The 22,536-nt window shown below is 41.5% G+C and overlaps 1 protein-coding gene across 3 annotated transcripts in view; it reads left to right on the top strand.

Annotated features, from left to right (window-relative positions):
• The window catches only part of zmat4a (zinc finger, matrin-type 4a), a 277,546-nt gene that overhangs the window by 172,761 nt on the left and 82,249 nt on the right, over positions 1–22,536 (top strand). For all 3 annotated transcript variants that reach the window (XM_039804092.1, XM_039804091.1, XM_039804095.1), the window contains exon 5: positions 16,071–16,292. In XM_039804092.1, the coding sequence (XP_039660026.1) occupies positions 16,071–16,292 (222 nt within the window). The remainder of the gene's footprint in view (positions 1–16,070; positions 16,293–22,536) is intronic.

The following is a 22,536-nucleotide window of genomic DNA, read 5'->3' as shown; positions in this document are numbered from 1 at the left end:
CCCTGCAGAGCTCGGAGAGGACCTGTTTTCCCAATTCTCCAGTGGTCACTCTGGCTTTCTTTGTTTGAACATATATTCTATACTGTATGTAACATAGATGGGGGAGGAAACAATACTTTGATCAATGGCTACAAGCCAACTGGCTCTGTCTTGGGGCCCCACTGATGACGCATGCCAGATGTTTCCAGAGAGGTGTCTTCTGAAAGTAGAGTAAAGTTCATACGAGGTCTCCTGTTGAATCTTAGATACCAGTCCTAAATGTTCAGATAAAGCTCAAATACATGTTATATAGAATGATCAGATAAAATAGGATGAAAATACACCTCATTTGTAAAATGATAGGTCCTAGTGTGTCAAAGAACTGTAGTAAGAGCTCCGATGGAATTCCATCCAACCCCAGTGTTTTCCCTTTTTTAGCCGTTTTAAGCGCTGATTTAAGTTCCTCTAACGTTATAGGTTGACCCAGTTGTTCTGCCTCCTCAAGAAGAGGCAGGTTTAGCTCTTTCAGGAACGTTTGGCACTGCGTCGGATCTGGATTGCAGGAGGATTCATACAGCTTTGAATAAAAGGATTGGAAAGTGGCAGTAATCTCCTAGGATTCATTGAGATACCTCGGTGCGTGCGGATGCTGTTGATAGTAGCTCTGGACTCGCTTTGTTTTAATTTCAGAGCTAGCAATTTGCTTGGTTTACAGCCTTTAAAATAATAATTTTGCCTCACTCTGTGCATTATGAATTCAGCTCTCCTTTTTAGCAAGTCATTTAGCTCTGCTCGACTTGTGACTAAAAGAGTATGTGTACTAGATTTAGAAAAACAAGTCTTTGGGGGACTGCTCTAACGTTCTTCCAACTCCTCAATCCTTGCCTCTCTCTTTTTCTTCAAATTTGCTGCAAAGGAAGATGTGAAATCTCTATTAAATCCTTTAGTGGCTTGCCAGATGTACACCGGGTCCAAAACTGAGCCAGTATTAATTGATATGAACTCCGCTAGTTTGGCTCCAAATTCTGTATTAAAAGCTGTGTTTTGGAGGGAATTAATAAGGGAATTATTAAATTGCCACCTTCTAGATTTTTCTCCCAACATATCAAAATGGAATGTGGTTATCAGTGCATTGTGGTCAAACAGGATTGCTGCTTCCATTGCTATTGTGTGGAACATTGCCTTAAGTACACTGGAGCACAAAAATGAATCAATGCGGGAGTGGGTGAGGTGACGTGTGAAAAAAAAGGTGTAATCCTTGCTAGTAGGATTGTGCATTCTCCATATATCTGTAAGATCGTGGGATTCCACAACTGCATTAAACATGTCTGATATGTGTTTTTGGGCTTTCGTGTGGCTGACCCCTGATCTATCCTGATTTAAGTCTAGTACCGCATTCATGTCTCCCCCATTAATTAGTGAGTATTCATTGAGATTAAGTAATTTATTTAGTAAGTTAGGCGTGGGAAAAAGCTTTCATCATATGTAGCCGGTGCATATACTGAGACAAAGGCTATTTTCCTACTCCTTATCTTAATACATATATAAGTTATCCTGCCTGAGTCTGTGCTACTTTTCATTTTAGTGGTGTGCATTTGAGTGTGCATCTCCGTGACAGCAAAACAATGGAGCCCTTGTTTCTGGTGTTAGATGCAGCAGCAACTTTGAAATATTTATTTTGTAGATGATTTACATCTCTTTTACGCTGCCCTCCTTCAGTCCGATGATCCGGACGTTATTTCTTCTCGATCTATCTTCCAGTTCAGCCAACTTCAGCTCAAATTTCCTCTGGTCATCAATACAGGCTTTCACCGTGTTTCTCATCTGTCTGTTGTCCTTCTGCGCCTCGTCTAGTCGCTGTATTAAATCTCTTACTGTAGTTGCCTGCCTCTCCAGCTCTGTCCTGATGTGTTGAAGCGAGGTGTCAATTTCTGCCAACGCCTACTTCACTGCGATGCAGACCGCTGACTGAAGCCCGCTTTGTTGCCTTTCCAGAACCCTGGCCATGGCCTCCTCCATACGTGTGTCCGTGTTAGCATCCAAAACCTCGCCATGCTAGCCGAGTTAGCAGAATTCTTTGCTCGGTCTGCTTTTTCGCTCCTGCAGGCATTACTCAAAGTTACCGTGGTAACAAATGCAAAGATTGACATAAAAAAAAAAAGAATAGACCTGTTTTTAAATGATAATACGGAGATGGGGCGAAGAGCCTCAGCCCTGAGCAGCCATGCGAGTCGTCGGTCACGTGATCTCCTCTTTCTGTTTCTTCTTTAAAATTACAATATGGAAGTTGAAAAAACAATTTTCTTTACTTTGGACCTCCAATAAAAAGATCCTGATGATATAAATTTGGTACATTTCCATTTATTTCTGAAGATATTGTAGAGGTTATGCAAAAAAATGAAAGGGGTGTCAATAATGGTGAGCAGGACTGTATGTCATACTTCGCCAACATCATATCCAGTCAGTGGCATCTTTCTCCAAAATAGCATTAGGAAATCAAATGAACGAAAAAGTACACAGGCCCAGTTACAGTAACTACATCAAAACTTCAATGTTGCTGCATGACATGTTTGTGTTAAGCCTACATCATCAGTTTCTATCATCTAATGTGAAACAAGAGGCTATATCAGCTTCGCTACCAGGCTGTTTTGGCTTCGCTACCAGGCTGTCTTGGCTTCGCTACCAGGCTTTCTTGGTCCATTCGAGTGTATGGGGAGTGATGTAAGCAACAACAACAAAAATGGCTGACTTGGATGTGGGCAGGGCTTGATGTCCTTCCCACAGGCTGCAGCGAGATGCTCCTCCACAAATCGGAAACATTAGCTGTGTTCAAAACCGTTCCCTCATTTACTCACTCACTATTACCTATACAGTATAGTATTTATTAAATAGTGACCTATATAGGGAATGACCGAGATTTCAAGTACTACACTGAAAACATCGTTGCATCAGTAGATGTGCCGGTTAATTGTGTGACAGAAGCGGCGCGCCCAGCATTTTGTAAACTAACAAAATTACTTATAATAAGTCCCTGAAACAAACTGAGCACTCAGGAGGATAGTAAAAGATTGTTCACAGTATATGTTGCATGTTAAACGTCCAATGTGTATAAACGAAAGCCTGGTCAATTTTTCCTATTCAGTTGTTGTATTCATAAATAAATAACGACATAGCAAATTGTTACAACTGAAAAAAATACATGATACATGGATTTGGTAAATGTGAAGCCTCAGCTACCAGCCCCTCTAAAGCTCAGCAACAACAAGTTTTTTTCTTGTTTTGTTATCTAGGACAGAGCTGTTTTTCTCTGTCTAGTTGACAGTAGTATTGCTGGAACAGGTCTGGTCATGTATTGTATATTGGAATAATGATTTTAATCACGTCCCTAGTTATTTTCAGGGTACCTATGCAACTCATCAACTAAAGATACTTTGCTTGTTAGATCAAAGAGAAATGATTACCATTTTGGATGGTCAGTTGCCAACTTACTGTGTCTGTTTCCAATTAGTCTCACTTTGCCAGACCTTCCTCCAGAGCACTGCGGAGGAGGGTCTGGCAAGTCCACATAGCATTCCCTGGATGGGAGAAAAATTTGCTCTGGTTTATTGGTATTTCTTTAAACCAATCACAATCTTCGTGGGTGGCGCTAAGCGCCGGACAGAGCCCCGGTGCCGCTGCAAAATAGCCTTGGGAATGAACTTGTTTTGGTGGAACACGTGTACGTTCAATAGTTGCAACAGAAAACTCAGACTGGTCTAGCTAGCTGTCTGGATTTACCCTGCAGAGATGTGAGGAACAGTTAACCATAGTCCTCGTGATTTGACCGGAGTATAGAATGCTAACACAAAGAAAGAGGAAGGTAACGGACATCCGAAAAGGACATCCGAAAAATGTGACATCCTGCGGAATTTCCGGCAGAACGAGAGCAATCCCGGAAGTGGAACGTCGTGGATATAGACTATCGTTACAGTTACCATTGTTGGTGTGGAAGGCCCTTTAATCTTGTTTATGAAAATGTTGCATGCCATGTACTTTGGGCCCAATTACAATTTACTAGCAGCCCAACAAGCTGGTGTGTTTGGCTGGTTTTTCCAAGTCTGTGTGTGCGTCTATGTGTGTGTTATTTAAACTTAATCACCAACTGCTCCTTACCTTCGGGTGATTGAGGTCTGCTGCTGTTGTAATGCACTGACAGCTGCTCACCTTGAATCTACTTACAAATTGGCAGTTGTGGGAGAATAATGAGCGAAGGCCACGGGAAAACAGTGAATGAGAAACATGGTAAACATTATATTTTCAGATTGAACACCTGAGTCTCACCTGAGAGAATTGTGAGCAGTGTGGATGTGAATAGATCAGCCTTGACCTTGGTTTGTTTACTGTGGCTTGTTGGTGCTCCAGTTGACCGAGTCATTTATATGCACTTCACAGGTTTGTATTTTACTTTTTGCTCAGCACTACTTTTCTTTTAATTTGTTTGAAGTTTTCTGTTGACTGATAAGCTTGTGCATTTCTATAGTGGTATTATCTGAAGTCGCCCATTCTGAATGTATCCCGCATTATACTGCCTCAGCCACTGCAGCCTTTTTCCCTTCTAAAGTGGTGGGATTTAATCGGTAGATTTGCACACAAAGCTCTTGTCTTTGAGTTAATGTTTGTTGTACAGATTCTTAAAATATTTGGCTGAAAAAAGAATAGAATAATACCTTTCACTGCAGCAGCACCAGAATAGCAGGACAGAATATGTGAAGTCTGCAGAGCTACTTCAGGCAGTATTTGCAGTGTTGCAGCCACAGGGAAACTTGTTTCTGTTCACCCAAAATGAAATAAATTACAATAAGAGCCTACATTTTGACCTGAATCAGCCAGAAATTTTCAGCATTTGTCGGCTGCACAATTGTCATGGCCTAAAGTGCTGCTGATTCTGCTTCCTGTGCTGCATTTACAACCTATCATCCACCTGTGGGGTGTCAGGGGGATTGCATTGATCTCTCTCTGCTCTTGTTTTGGCTGGTTGAAATATTTATGTTCTTGTGGAGGTATCCAAACAGAGCCTGACACCAACTGTTTTATTCTCAACAGTGTTCCTATTCAATTCATGGCTAAACTACTGAAGTGTGTGTATAAAAAGCAGCATACTGCCACAAGAGTAAGAAGCCCTTTTTGTTTTTTTTTCACAGGTTAGGAGATAAGAAATGTTGTTCGTTGTGTGGAATAACTGCTACCCCTTGGAAAGTAGGGTTGGGTACCAAAACACAGTGCTAATATGGCACCGGTGCCTAAACGACCAGTATCTTCCTGACCGAATTAGCAGCGGTCAGGAAGCAAAGTTTATTTGCTTTCCATGACCTGCACAGCGTACAGAGGTTCCTCCTCGGAGACAAAGTGAAAATATGAGAAATTGTTTTGTTTCCTGAGTTATACAAGGTCTGTAGGCAGAGGAGAGGGTGGTGAGTAGAAAGCCCAAAAGTATTGCATTGTAGGAAGAGATAACTGCATGGATTCAAAGCACTTTGATGCCCTCTCCTCACAGAATCTCCTTAAATTTATAACTTGGTTCACACTAAATAGGTCTACTTTGTACTCCCTATCTGTCTGCATACAAAGGCCATGCAAGGAGGGGATTTGGCTTTTAAACACAAATCAGTGGTCTAAACGTGTGCAGGTGAAATGACATATTGCACTTCAGCTGAGAAATAAAATGTTGCATCGTGGCACATGGAAACAACGTATTTCTTTCAACCTTAGAGCGAGTGAAAGGGAGGTGTTTGCTTTGCCCTACTGTATATTTGATTTTAAATAGATTTTTGGTCTTCTGATATTAAGTAGGTTGGTCACTGATGAGCAAAATCTTCAAACTAAATCTTCCTAAAGCACAAAACAGAGCAAGTGAAAGCTGAATGAATACAATGAATGAATGTGAATGAGCTTTAAATTGGCAGACGACAAAGCCAACACTATATTTACACAGAACGGCATAAAGTCCAAGCAGCAGAGCAATCACAAAGTGAAAACTCACAACTCATTTGTTTTAATTCCTCACCAATAAAGCCTTAACAAATGCTGCTCTGTAGTTTATACAATTTGCACTTTTAAAATGAAGTTTAAGTAAAGCTGCCTTTTTGAAATGTAAGCTTTTCATCCAGCAAGAGTGGTACGCATCTCCCAGGAAACAAACCTCAATTACTGTCTTAGAACATGTGACGGACAGGGACGCTATCTGAATCAGAATCACTTTAAATTCCAAGTGCTATAAAGGCATGAGAATCTTTGTGCAGACACATTCTTGCAACATACTGGCACATACTGAATTTGGTATAATACAGCCTTTAGATTTAAACACCTCAGCAACTACAGGGGTGCCAGTCTTCCAAACCTTTAATGAAACTTGCGTGACTTGACATTCTGTCCTGCACTGGGTTGGGCAACTACAGACAACCCATGAATGGATGTGTCTGTCTCTCTGTCCCCCCAATGACTCCCTCACCTGCATCCCATTCATTCAGCCTCCCAGTTTATATACTGACCCAGTTTCATTCACATTTCAAAATGAAATGTGCTTCTTGCCTTTGCTTTCTAGCTTCTGTATTCTGTTAACTCTTATCTTTTATCTGAAACCCCATACCTGTATATGTCATTTGTTACCTGCCTGTTTTAGGGGCCGTCCACACGGAAACGTTTTTGTGTGCAAACGCACGTTTTGCATCGTTTGGGTCGACTGTCCAGACAAATCCTGTAAACGCACTGCCTGAAAATGCACTTTTTTGAAACCTGGTCTCAGGGTGAAAAAAATCTTCGTATGGATGGTGAATACGAATACGACCCCGTATCGATGATGTCATCGCCACACCCCTCGACCTCTTACCGCACTAGTGCTATTGGACGCCGGTCACACGACTGCGGTGGTCTCCATGGTCAAACCAGCTCACTTCATCTAAATACTTTGTCTCTGCTCCCTGACACTTCCCTCTGCCCTGCCGGTCCTGGATTCTACACAAGATATATGGCTAACGTTATGCAGCCAACGTTAAACATCGCTTAAGTAGCTGATGCTGTATCAGCGACATAACGTTAACGTTAGCTGCTATGGCTGTTTATAAAGTGGAAGTAGACAATTTATCAACTAGCTAGCTAGCTAATATGTCTGCTTATCAACTCCTTGAACGGATTATGGTAACTTTTACCACGGTTTATTGTAGAAAGGCTACCGCCAGAAAACCGTAGATTATCAAAAAGACATCATTCATGGATCATTGATGTTTGTTTGACTGCCGATGTTAGCTAGCAAAGCTAACGTTAACGCGCTAACGTTAGCTCTGCTAGCTAGCGCGCTGCAATCATGTCCGATGGCAGACAGAATTGCAAAATAAAAAGCAATCCAACAGCACATTATACAATGTAAACAAAGACACGTTTTCTTGCGGCGGCCTTTATAAAATGAGCAGTGGTGAAAGTTATTATAGTCCATGGATGTATTAAGAGAGCGTTAGTCTAGCTAGCCATGTTATGATGGGAAGTGGAAGTGACAATGCTCTTCTTCTCCGTTTTTTTGGCAAATTTCTGTAGCAGAAACAACACCGCCTATAGGCCTGGCATATGAAGTAGCGTATTGAGTCATTTACAAATGGATTCGTTTGGACGCAACTATTCTTGAAACGAATCCAGGGAAGACGGGTAAAAAAAAGATCGTTTTGGTACGTGTGGACGTGGCCTTAACCTCTTTGGGACTTTGGATTTCCAGCCTGACCCTTTGGATTTGTTGGCCTGCCTGCATGTAGGCCAATATATACAGTTTCACCTTGGCAATACATTATTGAACTTATCCTGTCTGCCTGCTTTATTTGCGTTTGGGTCAAATTCTGCATTTCCCAAGTCGTGACACGGTGGTGTTATAGCCCCACCAAGAATTACATACAGAATCCTATCTGATTTCTTTTATTCTTACTCTTATTATGCTGTTTCCCCCATTCTCCAGCTGGTCCAGTTTGTAGTATATGATACTTGAAATTTAATTTCAAATTCCAGATGTCCTCATATATTTATGTATGTACTACAAATTCCATAGCCACACCAATAAACAATTAAGCTCAAGCAATAAAAAAAATCTCTGCCACTGCTTAACATTTACGTTTGGTTATTTTGACTGAGAGTAGAAAGAAGCTTTACAGTAATCCAAAATTAGCTGTAAAATGCCCACCTTGACCCAACCATTCATATAATTTTGAAAATATGTTTATTGCAGATCAACATTGGGATCAGACTGCATTTGTTCATACAAGCAACATTTTTTACATTTTCTTATTCTTACAAAATAACGATAACAATAAGCAGCAACCAAGAACTTACAACTGTAATTATTTGGCGGATCATGAATACAATAATGATGAAGCACCATAGTAAACAATGAGACTAAGAGACCAAAAAGTAAAACCAGGAGTCAAAGGCGATAAGAAAAATTCCCTTTGAAACCGCTAATGCTGCATTATCAATATAAGTGACCCCTCATCACTCCGTTTTCTCCCTCAGACCCCTTAAGTGTTCCAGGACCGGTCCCCATGCCCTATCAAACGCATTCTCCCTCCCTGCAATCATGAATCTGATCCTCTCTAAGTGGAGGACTTCACACAGCTCTCTCAACCACATCTCAAATGAAGGGGCAGCATCTGACTTCCAAAATTGCAATATAAGTTTTTTAGCCAGTACCGTACCCAGATACACTGGCCATTTGTCCCTGCCAGAGTTCAAAGCAATGTCATTTGTGGACCCCAGAATGGCCACAAGGGGGTTGGGTATCCACTGCTTGTTGAAGGCTTTTGAGTAGAAATCAAAAACAGAAGACCAGAATGAGTGGAGGTTAGGGCATGTCCAAAATTGGTGTATGAGGGTGCCCTCTTGGTTTTTACACTTATTACAAAATACAGATACGCTGGGATACATCTTGCTTACTTTTACTTTTGAGTAATGCAACCTGTGTATTACTTTAAATTGTATTAGATTATGTCTCGCATTCACTGAGCACCTATGAATGTTCATAAGACATGAACCATTCATATAATTTTAACTTTAAAACTCCTATTGCAAAATTAGGTTTTCTCAACCAAAACGGAAATGGAAGAAGTGTGAAAGATGCTGCATTGTAAGTCTGTTTGCTAGATTGCTTTAATCTCTCCTCCTTTTTACTGTGTGTGCGTGCGTGCGTGCGTGCGTGTGTGCGTGCGTGCGTGCATGCACACTCTGACTAACCATCTACAAGGCTGCCAGGCTGAAATGTGGCATGTGTACTGTCTTCTTGACTTGATGATGATAAATCAGGACCATCAGGCTTGGATGATTCATACCCTGGTGTACTGATGATTCTCCCAAAAAAATGTTCTTCTCACACATCAATGTCAAAAAAATTGTGAGACTTCAGGAAAAAGATACAATCCTCTCAGAGTGGTTTTTAGTGTGTTGTCAGTGCTTGGCACTGTGTGTCCAAAGCTCATGAATTCGACTGTGCAGCAATATAAGGCACAATTTTAGCTCGTTGCCGCTTAAACCTATAATAAAGAGAAGTGAGGGCCTTTTCACAGAGTTTAAAGTGTCCTTTGCGCAGCAGGTGCTGCACTGATTCGACACCATCTGCCTCTTGGCAATGGCAATGAGCCCCGCCTTCTGAACTCAGCTGAACCCTCGATCAAAGGAGATAGGGGCGTTAAACAGTATGCCTCTAATGTGAGGAAAGGGTTTTATTCCTTTATGTGCCTGCTGGGTTATCTATGGGACTGGAAAGCTATCGTGCAATAACGCAGCCCGATATGAATGAAGAGTCTGTCACCTTGTATTGAAAGTAAATACTTTAGGTAAAACTGGTGGGCTGCTAGACGAATGGCAGGGACACACTGTCGTAACATCAGTAAGAATATTAAATCAGTGTGATTACACTACGCTGGAGGAGGATACTGCATGGAGAGGTTGCACTGATGATGATAAATGATCTTTGCTTAGGTCTTGTAATCATTGGCTATTTCCTGTGTGTTTGCAGAAAAATATTTGCCAGAGTTTCTCTTCTATGTTTCTCATTTTCTCTTCAATCTCAACTTTTCGGAATCTTTAACCGAAGAGATTTGATTTCGTTTTTAAATGTTGTTTAAACTTAAAGCTTTAGTGTGTAACTTTTTGATATTAATGAACGTCCGTTACATTCAAGCCATTGCCACATAAGTTGCTACAAAGCTAATGAAGACTATCAGCTCCACACAACTCTCTCTGTATTTCTCAGTATGGCTATGTTCAAAAGATTGTGGCATCCGGTGTCTTTCCCACGCAGAAACTCAAGTAAAGATAATTACCTCTTCTGAAGAGTCCATCATGTTTTTTTAATCCTCCGTGTCTTCCTTGGCTACTAGCACCTGCGTGGAGCATTAATCAAGAGCATTGAGTAGCCAAAACAAAATCACAAAAAGTCATGCTTAGATATTGCAGACCTAATTTTACTGTTTTTTATTTATTTTTTTGGCTACTTGGAGGCAACAGAAACAACACAGCACTGACATATCATCAGCCTTTAAGTTGATATGGCAAACTTGTTAGCAAACAACTTGTTTGGGAGCAATATTAGCATTCATTTACATTTACCCTCTTTACCTCGGATTTCACCTACAACTCCAAGTCCTTTTTTTAAATCTTTATTTCTTGGAAACAGAACAAGATATCATTTTCTAGAGATACACAATACAAGCAAGGTACCCTTACATTTTCTCTCGACGTACATTGTGCAATATAAAACTCATATAAGAGAGAACACTTTAGCAAATATATTACAACTCCAAGTCCTGCCACCTGCAGAAGTTCTCCCATGACTCTGCAATGGTAAACGGCATCAGCGAGGATGTGGCTGGGTCGAGGGGCGTTGTGGACTCCTTCGTTAAGTGTTAGCTTAACATTAGCAAGACAAAGGAGTTTTTTGTGGACTTCAGCAGCCAAACAATAGCCTCGTGAGACCGTCCTGATCTTGCGAGCCCCAGTTTTCCACTCGCAGATCAGTCTGGCATCTTGAGATAGAGAAAATTTGGAGCCGTTCGCCAAACGAACGACCAATCAGCGTTGGTTTTGAGGCGGGTTTAGGTGGTGATAGACAGATGGTTTATCCAATCAGCTAACCAGTATTTTCAGACAGCGGTAGCCCTAATTCTGTTAGCTGCTCGCTAATGCTTTTTTCTCTTGGATCCTTCTTTTGGAATATGGGCCGGGAACCTGAAAGGGTGCCTTTTATTCGTAAATTCTCGTTACACAAACAGCAAATATCCTTTACCGACATGTTGCTTGCTTGCTGAGCTAACGAGCTATGCTTTGCCTGCAGCAGCAGGGGCTTGTGGTTGTATTTTCATACGCTTCCTTGATCTGATTGGTTGATTTGGCCCGTCAATCACCAACATAGGTGATAGACAGATGGTTTATCCAATCAGCTAACCATTATTTTCGCCCCTTCCCAAAAGTTCTCAGATGGATATGCCGAGCAAATGCGAAGCAATCCATCTGGCTGAGTCAGGTTAGCCAAACAATACCCCCTAAACCAAATTTCATCCATGGGGTGGATATGGACTGCACAAGACTACAATCTGGACGACAAGCAGGACTGGGCTAAGGACACTGAGGCTGGACAACAAGCAGCTAGGCTAAGAACACTGAAGCTGGACAAAAGCAGGACTAGGCTAAGAATACTGAGGCTGGACAACAAGCAGGACTGGGCTAAGGACACTGAGGCTGGACAACAAGCAGGAGTGGGCTAAGAACACTGAGGCTGTGTACAAGAAGTGCTAGAGCCGCCTCTATATCCTGCGGGGCCCGGGATCATTAATTGTCCTTGTACAATGCTGTGGACCCTGTTATTCTTCTGCTGTGTGCTGGGGCAACAGGGCAGGGACAGTTAACGCCAGCACAATCAACAAGCTCATCAGGAAGGCTGGCTCAGTCCTATGAGTGGAGCTTGATTATTTGGAGGTGGTGTCAGAGACGAGGATGTTGCGCAAGCTGCGAAGCGTCATGGACAATTACTTTCACCCTCTTCACCATCCTCCTGTGGCCAACAGACATTACAACTCATCCACCTCAGGTCGAGGTCTCGTGGCCTACACTGGATTTTTATAGTTTATTACAACTCAACTCCTTGCTGACTCACAGGACATAATGTGCAATAATGGGACATTAAAGGGAATATTTTGACATAATCATGAACAATCTGTAGTCTCGCACTGCCAGACCTTCCTCCACAGCGCTGCAGAGGAGGGTCTGGCTAGTCCACACAGCATTCTGGGATGGGAGAGAAACGTGCTCTCGTTTATTGGCATTTCTTTAAACCAGTCACAATCGTCATGGGCTAAATCTGTATTAACAATGAACTTACACTAACTACCTAAGATCTGGCACTGCACTAACACATATGTATATACATTTCTATATACATATATATAAACCAACAAGGACTCAGTGAGCTGATACTGTGATTTAGTTTTTGAACCTTTTAATTTGAAATTTTTTTAATTGAAAGTATTACAGAACTGTTCACTCTATGCAGATATGTTTATAGGTCACTACAAAGACTAACAAGTAATAACACCAGGCCAGTATTGTCAGGAGATGTGTAATGCGTTATATGTTTCATCATCTAAATGAGACAAGAGTTACATGAGTAGATTGATACCCTCACATGACATGTACAATAACTAGAAAGCTAGAGCCAGTAGTTGATACGTCGAGCTTACCCTCTCATTTCTACAAATTAGATCTATTTAAATATATAAAATTTCGACAAAGCTAGGTTAGCTGTTTCCCTCTGCTTTCATTCCCTATGCTAAACCGAGCTAATCTCCTTCAGGCACTAGCTCCATAGTTCGCTCAATACTGTTGTATTACTTTAAGTGGTGATTTTTCTAATCTAACTAAATTGAAGGAGTATGTGTCTGTCTGTCCTTTGTTTTTCTCGACGGTTCATCCGATCGACCTCTACACTTGGCAGCTGTATTTCTGAGTGACGACCCAAGGAAGTGCAGTGTTGAGTTTGAGCTCTTGAGATCTACGGGAAATATTTATTATGCATTATGTACACACTGTGTAGTGTATAGAGAGGGGACCCCTATTAATGGCATGCTTGGTACAGCTCGCTCTCCATCGCTTGCTACAGTACATTCAAGAACAGATGAAGAAAAATAAACTGGAAATGTTATATTGTAGCTAGTCTGGAATAACGGAAGTACATTTCAAGGATAATTGCTGGATGTCCCTCACCTTCCCATCTCTGCGCGTTGCCGTTCTCAAACTCTGTTCGCTTCGGGACACAAAAATATATTTTCGAGCAAGCAAGCTACATGCTAATAATGGCAGGTTTTGAAGAAAATTTGGATTGTGCAACAAGGCAGGCCTGCTTGGTTCTTTTGGGGAATAATTGTAAAGATTTACAAAGAATATGTTTATGGCATTTACTTTCTAACTGGGACATTTTGGGACCGATTGGTGGGGTTTTCTGTGGACGAAGTACACATGGCAATACAATAGTAAGAGAAAATGACCATGTATCCAGCTAATTTGAATAGCTCACGTTACTCTATTGTGTGTACAGTTAACTTAATTTTATATTTTATGTGGATATTTTAAATTGTGTTCAAATGTTCCACCAAAACAAAATCCTTCCCAAGAATATTTTGCAGAGCCATCGCCTCTGCGTCCAGAGCTTAGCACCACCCAAGACAGTTGTGATTGGTTTAAAGAAATGAAAACAACCCAGAGCATTTTTTTCTCCCATTCTAGAATGTATGTGTGGTGTAGCCAGACCTTCCTCCACAGCAATGTGGAGGAAGGTCTGGCAATGCAAGACTACATTGTAGCAAACTTAAACATTTCAAACATCAGCAATGTAACTTTCGGAACGAACGCTTTTGTTCCCGGAATTAGCGTGGTTACAAATAGCTAGCTGTTAGCAAGTGATGCATATTGTTAAGGGTCGCAATTATGTCATGGCAAATGTATTGTGTGAGCGGTTCTCGAGAAAGCTGCAAGCAGCAATACTCGAGGCCAAGCAATCATCCTGTTCTGAACGGGCACTGCAGTAGTAATAATAACAATAATAACAACAATACTTCTACTAATTATAATATTAATAATAACAATAATAATAAAAATAGTAAAAAGCAGCAAGTACAGTATAAAGTCAAGTTGTTGTTTGAAATCCTAATTGCCTTCTGTTTGTTTTTTATCATCCTCACAAAGTAAATATTTCACCTTCTTTGAGTTTTCCACAGCCTTTTAATATTCTCTTTTACATTCTGTCATCCCTTGCTCTGCTCTGCTAGGTAATTGCCTGACTGTTATTGTTCAAACCAAGAGCTGTGCTTTCAGGTTATGTCTCATATGCCAGAGGTGTCCAAACAGCTTTGATGGAGAATTGCACCTAGTTCTCTATATATGTCAATCTACCAACTGTAGTTTTCTCACTGACTAGCAAAAGAGCAGATGGAGCTCCTGCTGTGTGTGGGGCACCTTCAATCTGAAGTTTAGTAGGTAGGCATGTTATGCAATGGCTAGTTTTAGTCCTTGGATTTAGTTGCTGAAGTGTATGGCGGATGCACACACCTCTCTCTAAAAGCATCTTTCTGTTTGAGCTGGGCATTAAATCAAAAACAGCTCCTGGGCTTCTGTAGCTGACCTCTGACATTCTTGCACAGGGGACTACAGGGATTAAATTACACTGACAGTTTACATTGGCCTATTAGTTGGAAATGTCACCCTACAGTATAACTGCAAAGGCACAGATTCAAATCCTACATAATAGCCAGTTGCTGTGGATGAGAACATTTTAATGTAAAATATAATGCAAATGTAAACTCTGCTCTGCCTGGTGCTCAGCTCTGAATCATTGAAGGCTGAACCCACAGTATAAACAGAGCAAATTGCTGACAGTTAAGGTTCTATACATTCTCTCTCTCCCCTATGTTTTTCACTGGAGTTGCCACTTTGAAATGTTGACTGGTGTAATGGAACGTAATGGGACAACACTAAATGTTGACTTAGGGTGGGCCGAGCACTCAAGGGTTAAAACTGATTAAGTTCATAGCGTTGTTTTGTGTTGGGGAGCACTCAGTGCAACGCAGCACTCGCTCAGGGTTAATACAGTCATTCATGCATGAAGGGACAAGTGGGCAGCCACGAGGACAGCAGGCTTTTTAATCGGTTTGCCAAGTAGAATTTAGGTTTTCCTCTTCAGGCGCTTAATGGAGATAACAGCTTGTTATTCAGGGGGCTGCAGTAGCAGTCATTGTCACATTGCTGCTGATGAGTGCTCATTAAAACCTTTACATTGTTCTCTGTCTGCTGGCTACAAATCTCAACTTGTGTTTTTAGGTTGTGTTGACATGCCATTAGTAGTCTGCATTCTTGTTACAAATGTGTAAAATATGTATGTTTTAAAGCAGTACGCAGTAAAACTATTTTATTCTTAAGCAGTATTTTTCCTGCATAGAGAACTGAGAGGTGGCCATCTTCCTTAATTTCCATGTGAAAAATATAACACTGTCATATTCACATATCCTTTGCACGAGTTACATTGTATTAAATGGCCAACTGCAATTCTTAGAATGAAATAACTCAACCACGGTGCGAGGTGAAAAGACAGCATACGCTAGCAGGATGATAGTTAAGTAGCACTGGTCATTAAAAGTATAATTCACATCACAAACAACATCAATTTGGTTGGATGTTACGAACCCATCCTGGGGATCAGTATCAGGTTCGATCCAGGCATATTTTAATGGATCGGTGTTGGCTAAGATAAAGCCAATCAAAATCGGATTCTTCCTTTCCTGAACTCCTATTGTGTTTTGCCTGCTTATGTCGCAGTGCTGCTCTCTTTAATCACATCTGAGCTCTACAGTGCAAGCATTTTGCTTCATATGTGAGTGTGTGAATGTGAAAAATTATTTGGTCGCACTGGTGATTTACACAGTTTTTTACATCCGGGTTGGCATATAAAAAACAAGTCACTGAGGCACGTGTCTCTTTTTAAACCAGAAAAAATCCCTGCATATCCTCAATTGTGTGGTTTGTTTTTGTTCCGTCAGAGGCATCACCCAGTCCTGTCAAGAGCTCCCCAGAAACGTCTCCAATGACCTCCCCGCGACAGCGCCGCGACTCTGACCGCTACTGCCAGCTATGCAACGCCTGGTTCAACAACCCAGGCATGGCTCAGCAACATTATGATGGCAAAAAGCACAAGAAGAATGCTGCTAGAGCAGACCTGTTGGAGCAGCTGGGCAAGACCCTGGACATGGGAGAGATGAAAGGTACGGAGCACTGTTGAAGTCATGAAATACTTTTTAATTCTGACTGTTGTAGTCTTTTTTTATTGTTTAGTGATATGAAGTGCGTCAAAGGATTTGGTTGAAACTCTACTCTTTTACATGTATTGTTAGACTGCAAGGTGGCAACTTCTACGTTTAAATGTAGGATTTAAGTTGGAGCAGTTAGGCACCAAGAAAGTGCATGCATATATTGGTAGTGAGCCCCTTTTGATAAAAATAATTCTATTTGTCTTGTGAAAAAATGTCCGCCTGAAGTTAATTCTTTACCAAATCACAAGATCATGCGAGAATTGCGGGATCACATAGCAAACGGAAATCCATCTTGTCAGGCTTCAAGCAATGCGTTTGTGTTCGAAAAGCAGCGGAATGAACCAACCAGCGTCCGGTGAGGAGCTACTGGCAGCTACGGGCATGGTTCAGGTGTGTGTGACGGCCGTGACTATTCGTTAAAAACAACGATGGAGGACTTGATAGACAGATGGTTCATCCAATTACCTGCCAGGTATTTTTTTATGTTTCCAATGACGCCTTCTCAGATGGTTCTGTGTTAACAAACCATATGGCGTGCCAGGTTATCGGACAGGACAGGTGTCTCTGTTGTGACCTGTGTCAGACTCACACTAGAGTGACTGATGGAACAACCCAGTCTCATGGCAGTACGTGAAATGGTCACGTTATTGAATCTATTGATACATGTTCACGGGAACGTTTTTGTCGTGTTTTCCGTGGTGAGAAGCACGAAAATGTAAAGTAATGTATTTAAATGGGAAGCATATGTCGTGTTGTTTCCCCGTTAATCGTCCCGTTATTGTTGTGCGTTCCCTGCGGCCGTCTCCCGGCGTGTGAGGCGTCCTTTCCCCGTTGTTTTTTTCCTTAACCCAACCACCGCCATCCCGTTATTGTCGCGCGTCACCCACGGCCGTCTCCCAGTGTGTGAGGCTTCTTCCCCCGGGGTGTGGCATTTGCTTTCCCCGTTAATCTCCCTATAGACCACTTTGTGCTGACCACCATGAAAAAAACTGTCCCCGTGAACACGTATCAATAGATGTTGGCAACCGTGTTGGATGGAACAGCCGTGACAGGTGTTAAGTAATGACGCACAGTTATGTTGACCCCAGAGCTTCTCATCCACAGTACAATGTACTTCAATGGGAGAAGCCATCCATGATCATTATGGTTCAAGCCACAAGCTAGCTGAAGTGTCCTTGAGCAAGACCCTGACACCCTGCTGGCTCTTGGGGTGCTGCCATCAACTGACCCTAACTTTTGACCTGCCTGTTTTTGATAGTTTTGGGACACGTTTGGGACTATTCCAAAAATGATCCTAGGTGAAATTCCTCATTTGGAGGTGTATTAAGTTATATTAAGTTAGATTTGGCCACTTGGGGACAGTGTAACAAGCTGTAAATTCAACATTACAGTATCATATATTTTTTTAACAGCTGCATATTTACACACCCAGCAGCATTAGCATTCATTTTGAGTTATTTTTCTGCCCACCTGGCAAATATTATCCCAATATTTCCTCTCCTTCTGTCTCTGGTTTGGTCTTAAAATGTGCTAATGGTGCTAATATGTTAGCAAACAGCTCCCAATTTAGACAGCTATCAGACATGGAGCTACATTAGCATTCATTTGGAGTTGTGTTTCTGGCAATCTTTTTCATCTTTTTTTTGTTCCTCCTTTTTGATGTCATCAAACTCATAAGAAAAATATCTGTCTTTTTAGCTGCTAAATATGTCACTGTTTTCACCAGCTAGTTGTCTGTCCGCTGTTTGGGGCTGCAGTGAACAGTGTGGTTAATGAGAGCATTGAGACTGAACCAAAAACAGTGGGGGTTATAAGATCCAAAACAATGTGCTAAAAGATGCTGATGCTCTGTAGAGCCGAGGTGAGCTGCTGGTAATTCTCTGTGGGTTCTTTACGACGAGACTTTTACATTGTACATTAACTGTTCATTTGACGTAACAAATATCAGGGCAGCTTAGCAAGACTTATCATCATTTAATTTTGCTATTCTACCACTTGGTCGTTGTTAGAGAACAGGTAAAATGTTATGTGAAGGATGTTGAAAAGAAAACTCCCGCTCACTGTCTAACTTCATGTCTGACTTTTAGATTTTTAGGAAAAATGTGCCTAACAATGGTCTAGTACCAAAACGTTGCCTACTCTTAAAGTTTATATATTTCTGCAAGTTAGACAGTGAGCAGTAGTTTTCTTTGCAACTTTTGACCTGCTTGTCCCCCTCCGATGCACCTGTCTCACGTTGTAGATGTGTGAAGTATTTTTCTGTACTGATGTAAAGGATGTTTAAGTGGTAATTCTTGTCAGACACTGTAGCCAATGATGTGATGTGTAATAATGATTAGTGAGAGAGACCAGCATTACAAATAGAAATAATTCTGATCATTTGTGAGTCCTCGAACTGGAAGCCCTCTTGACTAGAGCTGTCAGCTTGATGCCTTCTGCAGTCCACTAGCATGTCACAAGCTGTTAATTTTACAGAAGAAGAGGAGGAGAGAACATTCTTGCTTATCCTCTCCCAGTCACAATATGTCAATAACAATTACACAATATTATTCCAGCTAGTGGAGGGCCGGCTGCCAGAAGAGCAGAGTGTGCCCAGAGGTATTGTAAAGGGTATTGGCGCGTGACTGCATCGAATGGGAGAAACAAGTCCTCACAGCTGATTGGACACGGACCCCTAACTCCAGGCCTGATTGGTGCTTTATAACCATAGGTGTGCTGTGGCTGGTTGAGGGCAAATTGAATGGTTGCAGTCAGTTCAGCTTTGTCATGTTGGCTATTGAGGTTACATGATGTCTATTTCAGGTACAATACATTTGGCCCATGGTTGAACAACATCACTACTCAGCATATATAGTTCATTATAGTATAGTTTTTTTTTTCTTTTAAGGAATTATATTAGACAAACAATGATATAATTTGTACAGAACTGAATGTGTTTGAGCATTTTAAACCCCACTCCAACAGAGTCCCAACCCAGTTGTACCATGTCTTTTGTTCAGTAATACATGAGATAAATCAGTATATGGATATGCATTTCTACATACATACACCCATATACATGTCCACATGTAGAGTATATCAATATACCAATATGAATACATTATTTGACTGTGCAAAGCTAATGCACTGTGTGGGAGCTTTTATTTAGACTCAGTTAAGGCTTACATTTTTATTTTTTTTAAGGTAGAATTCAGATGTATTTACTAGATTTATTCATTTACATGTTTAATGATATATTTTGTTGGTAGCGAAACATATAGATAAATGTATGAGGGGTATAAATAGCAGTAGATTTAATTAGTAGATGGTACATTTTAATTCAGAAAATGAAGCCAATTATTTTCTAGCAACTTATAATATATATGTATAATCCAAATACAGATATGAATAATACTAATAATGACATGAAGAGAAACACATTCAGATAGTAGCTTCTTGAACTCGTATCTTACACATCTAAATACAGTATACCGTAATCGGCCATGTAACCTTTTCAAGAAGTTAGGTAGGTAGTTCTTCATTGCATACACCAACATGTATGAGGGTTTATGTCCATTTAAGCAGAATAAGTCTTCTAGAAAAACAGATATTAGTAGCCAGAAAATTGTTATCTTAGAGCAAAATAAGATTTGCAAGAAGCTGTCATTTGCTTAAATTGATCACATCTACAATCAATCAATTATAAATTGTGCAAATTTTTACTTAGCAATATACGTCTATTTTAAAGCGCCTGAAAACTTTGTTTTAAATTATTAATCTTCAACTTTTTGAAGCCACAACACTGGGAAAAGTGGGTAAGATGGTTTGAGCGCTTCAGAGTGGCTAGCGACCTGGATAAGTCATCAGACACTAACCAGGTGAACACGCTAATATATTGCATGGGGGACGAGGCCGATGACGTGTTAAAAGGGCTAACATTAACTGCTGAACAGAAACTGGTATACAGCTCCGTCAAAGACGGCTTCACAAACTTTTTCATGCCGAAGAAAAATGTGATTTACCAACGAGCTAAATTTAACCAGTGAGCTCAGGGGCCATCCGAATCTGCAGACTCGTTTATAACTGCTTTATATGCACTGGCTGAAGATTGTGAGTATAAGGCACTGCGCAATGAACTGTTGAGAGACAGGATCATAGTAGGCATTAGAGACAATGTGCTTCCACAGAAAATGCAGATGGAGAGCAGGCTGGATCTGGCAAAATCCATTAATATGGTTAGACATTGGAGGACATTAAACGGCAACAAACAGATCTGAGAGGAGATGCTACACATGCTATTTAAACTACAGTGGATGCAGTGCACACTAGGAAAGCGAAACAGCAAGCCTGGAAAAATAAAAGACAGCCAGCTAAACAGTACAAAGACAAGCACGAAGCACAATCAGGAGCAGAGCATAAGTGTGGAAAGTCGCATGCTGAATTCCAGTGCCCAGCAAAGAATGCAGACTGCCACAACTGTGATAAGAGAGGGCATTATGGCAAAGTGTGCAAGTCTACCAAAAGTGTTAGTGCTGTCACAGAAGATGACGACATATTCCTGGGAACCATTGATGCAGTAGAACATGCATGGACAGTAGACTTACAAGTAAGGCATACTAATGTGAGGTTCAAGATTGATACAGGGGCCGACGTTACTGTCATACCAGAACAGGTGTACAGACAGATATGCAGAGGCACTGTATACAACCTCACCCAAAGGTAACAAACCACTGTTTGGGCCAGGCCGTGTACCTCTCTCTGTAGTGGGTGTAGCCAGAGAAATACTTAAATGTGGTGCTAAACGCAGAGGACATTTATGTAGTGAAGCACCTGAACACAGCTCTGCTGAGTAGACCCGCCTCTGTTAGCCTCAGACTGGTAGCCAGAGTAGATAGCATCGACTTGGACTCTGTAAAACAACAATACCCAAAGCTGTGCTGCAGGTTAGGTTTAGTACAGCGGCAGTACACAATTAAACTCAGACCAGATGCCAAGCCTGTGTCTTTGAAAGTGTCCTTGATGGGAAAAGTAAAGCAGGAACTCCAGCGCATGGAGCAGCTAGGAGTAATGTTAAAAAACCTCAAAGTGAAATTTTCATGCCATGGGACCTTTAATGTTAATCAACGACCACCAAGGTTGGTGGAATAAAAAGACGGCAAAAGTACAGGGTGTAACGTTAGTTCTGAAGAACAAGAGGTTGTCACTGCCGAAGCTAGCATTAGCCATCAGATCGGTCCTGCTAGTCGACACTGTAACCCAAAGCAAGGGTCTTCATCACAGGCGGCAGAACCAGGCGATCTTGGCATTGAGAAACCAATTCAAATTGTCCTGAAGACCTTTCCTGCATGCTTGTTCTCAGGCAAAAAAAATACTTTCAACAGTGCCTGGTATGGTAGCAGAAGCTGCCTGCAATACTTCATCCAGGCAGACGCTGCATTCTGCTACCCATGCAGAAAGTTCCTGAGCACCCTCCTCCGCTGTAGACTAAACCTTTCCGCTAAGTGGACTTTGCAATTGGAAGCATGCAGTCGAGACTGGGAGGTAATTGAGCTTAATGTTATACTACACGATTTAGGCTCTTTCTAAGTTGATGCTTTGCTGTTCAAGAGGCCTAATGCTTCTTTTTATTTTCTGTATTAGCCAGTTCTGCGCAATGGTAGGCTAGTTGTCCATGACTTACCTGTTTCAATACCAAATCAAATATGTTATACGTGTAGACCTGTATGAATTAATTCAATGCTCATTTGGAAGATAATTAAGATAATGTTACATAATGACATTTATTTAATTTGTGCCCCCCCAAAAACAATGGCATGCCCGTCCGTGAATTTGTGTCTGGCGCCGGGTCTGGTATCTGATAATCCTGTTGGCTTTCTTCCTGCACCACTGGGTGTAGAGGTCCCCCATGGATGGCAGCTCCGTCCCAATCATGTGCTGAGCAGTTCTCGACACACTCTGTAGAGCCTTATGGTTGAGGCGGTTCAACTGCCATACCAGGTGGTAATGCAGCCAGTCAGGATACTCTCGATGGTGCACAGAGTATCCTGGAGCCCATGTCGAACCTCCTCAGCCTGACTAGCAGTCTTTGTGACGGTGTTGTTGTGGTGAGTCCAGGTCAGGTCCTCGCTGATGTGAACCCCGAGCAACCTGAAGATGCTGACTCTCTCCCCCGTTGTACAGTTGATGGAGATACGGGTGTGTCCTACTATCTCTCACT

Source organism: Perca fluviatilis, chromosome 6 (assembly GCF_010015445.1).
Source record: "Perca fluviatilis chromosome 6, GENO_Pfluv_1.0, whole genome shotgun sequence".
In the NCBI taxonomy this organism is placed as follows: domain Eukaryota; kingdom Metazoa; phylum Chordata; class Actinopteri; order Perciformes; family Percidae; genus Perca; species Perca fluviatilis.
The sequence above is the reverse complement of the archived record's forward strand: the minus strand, read 5'-3'. Positions and strand labels throughout refer to the sequence as shown.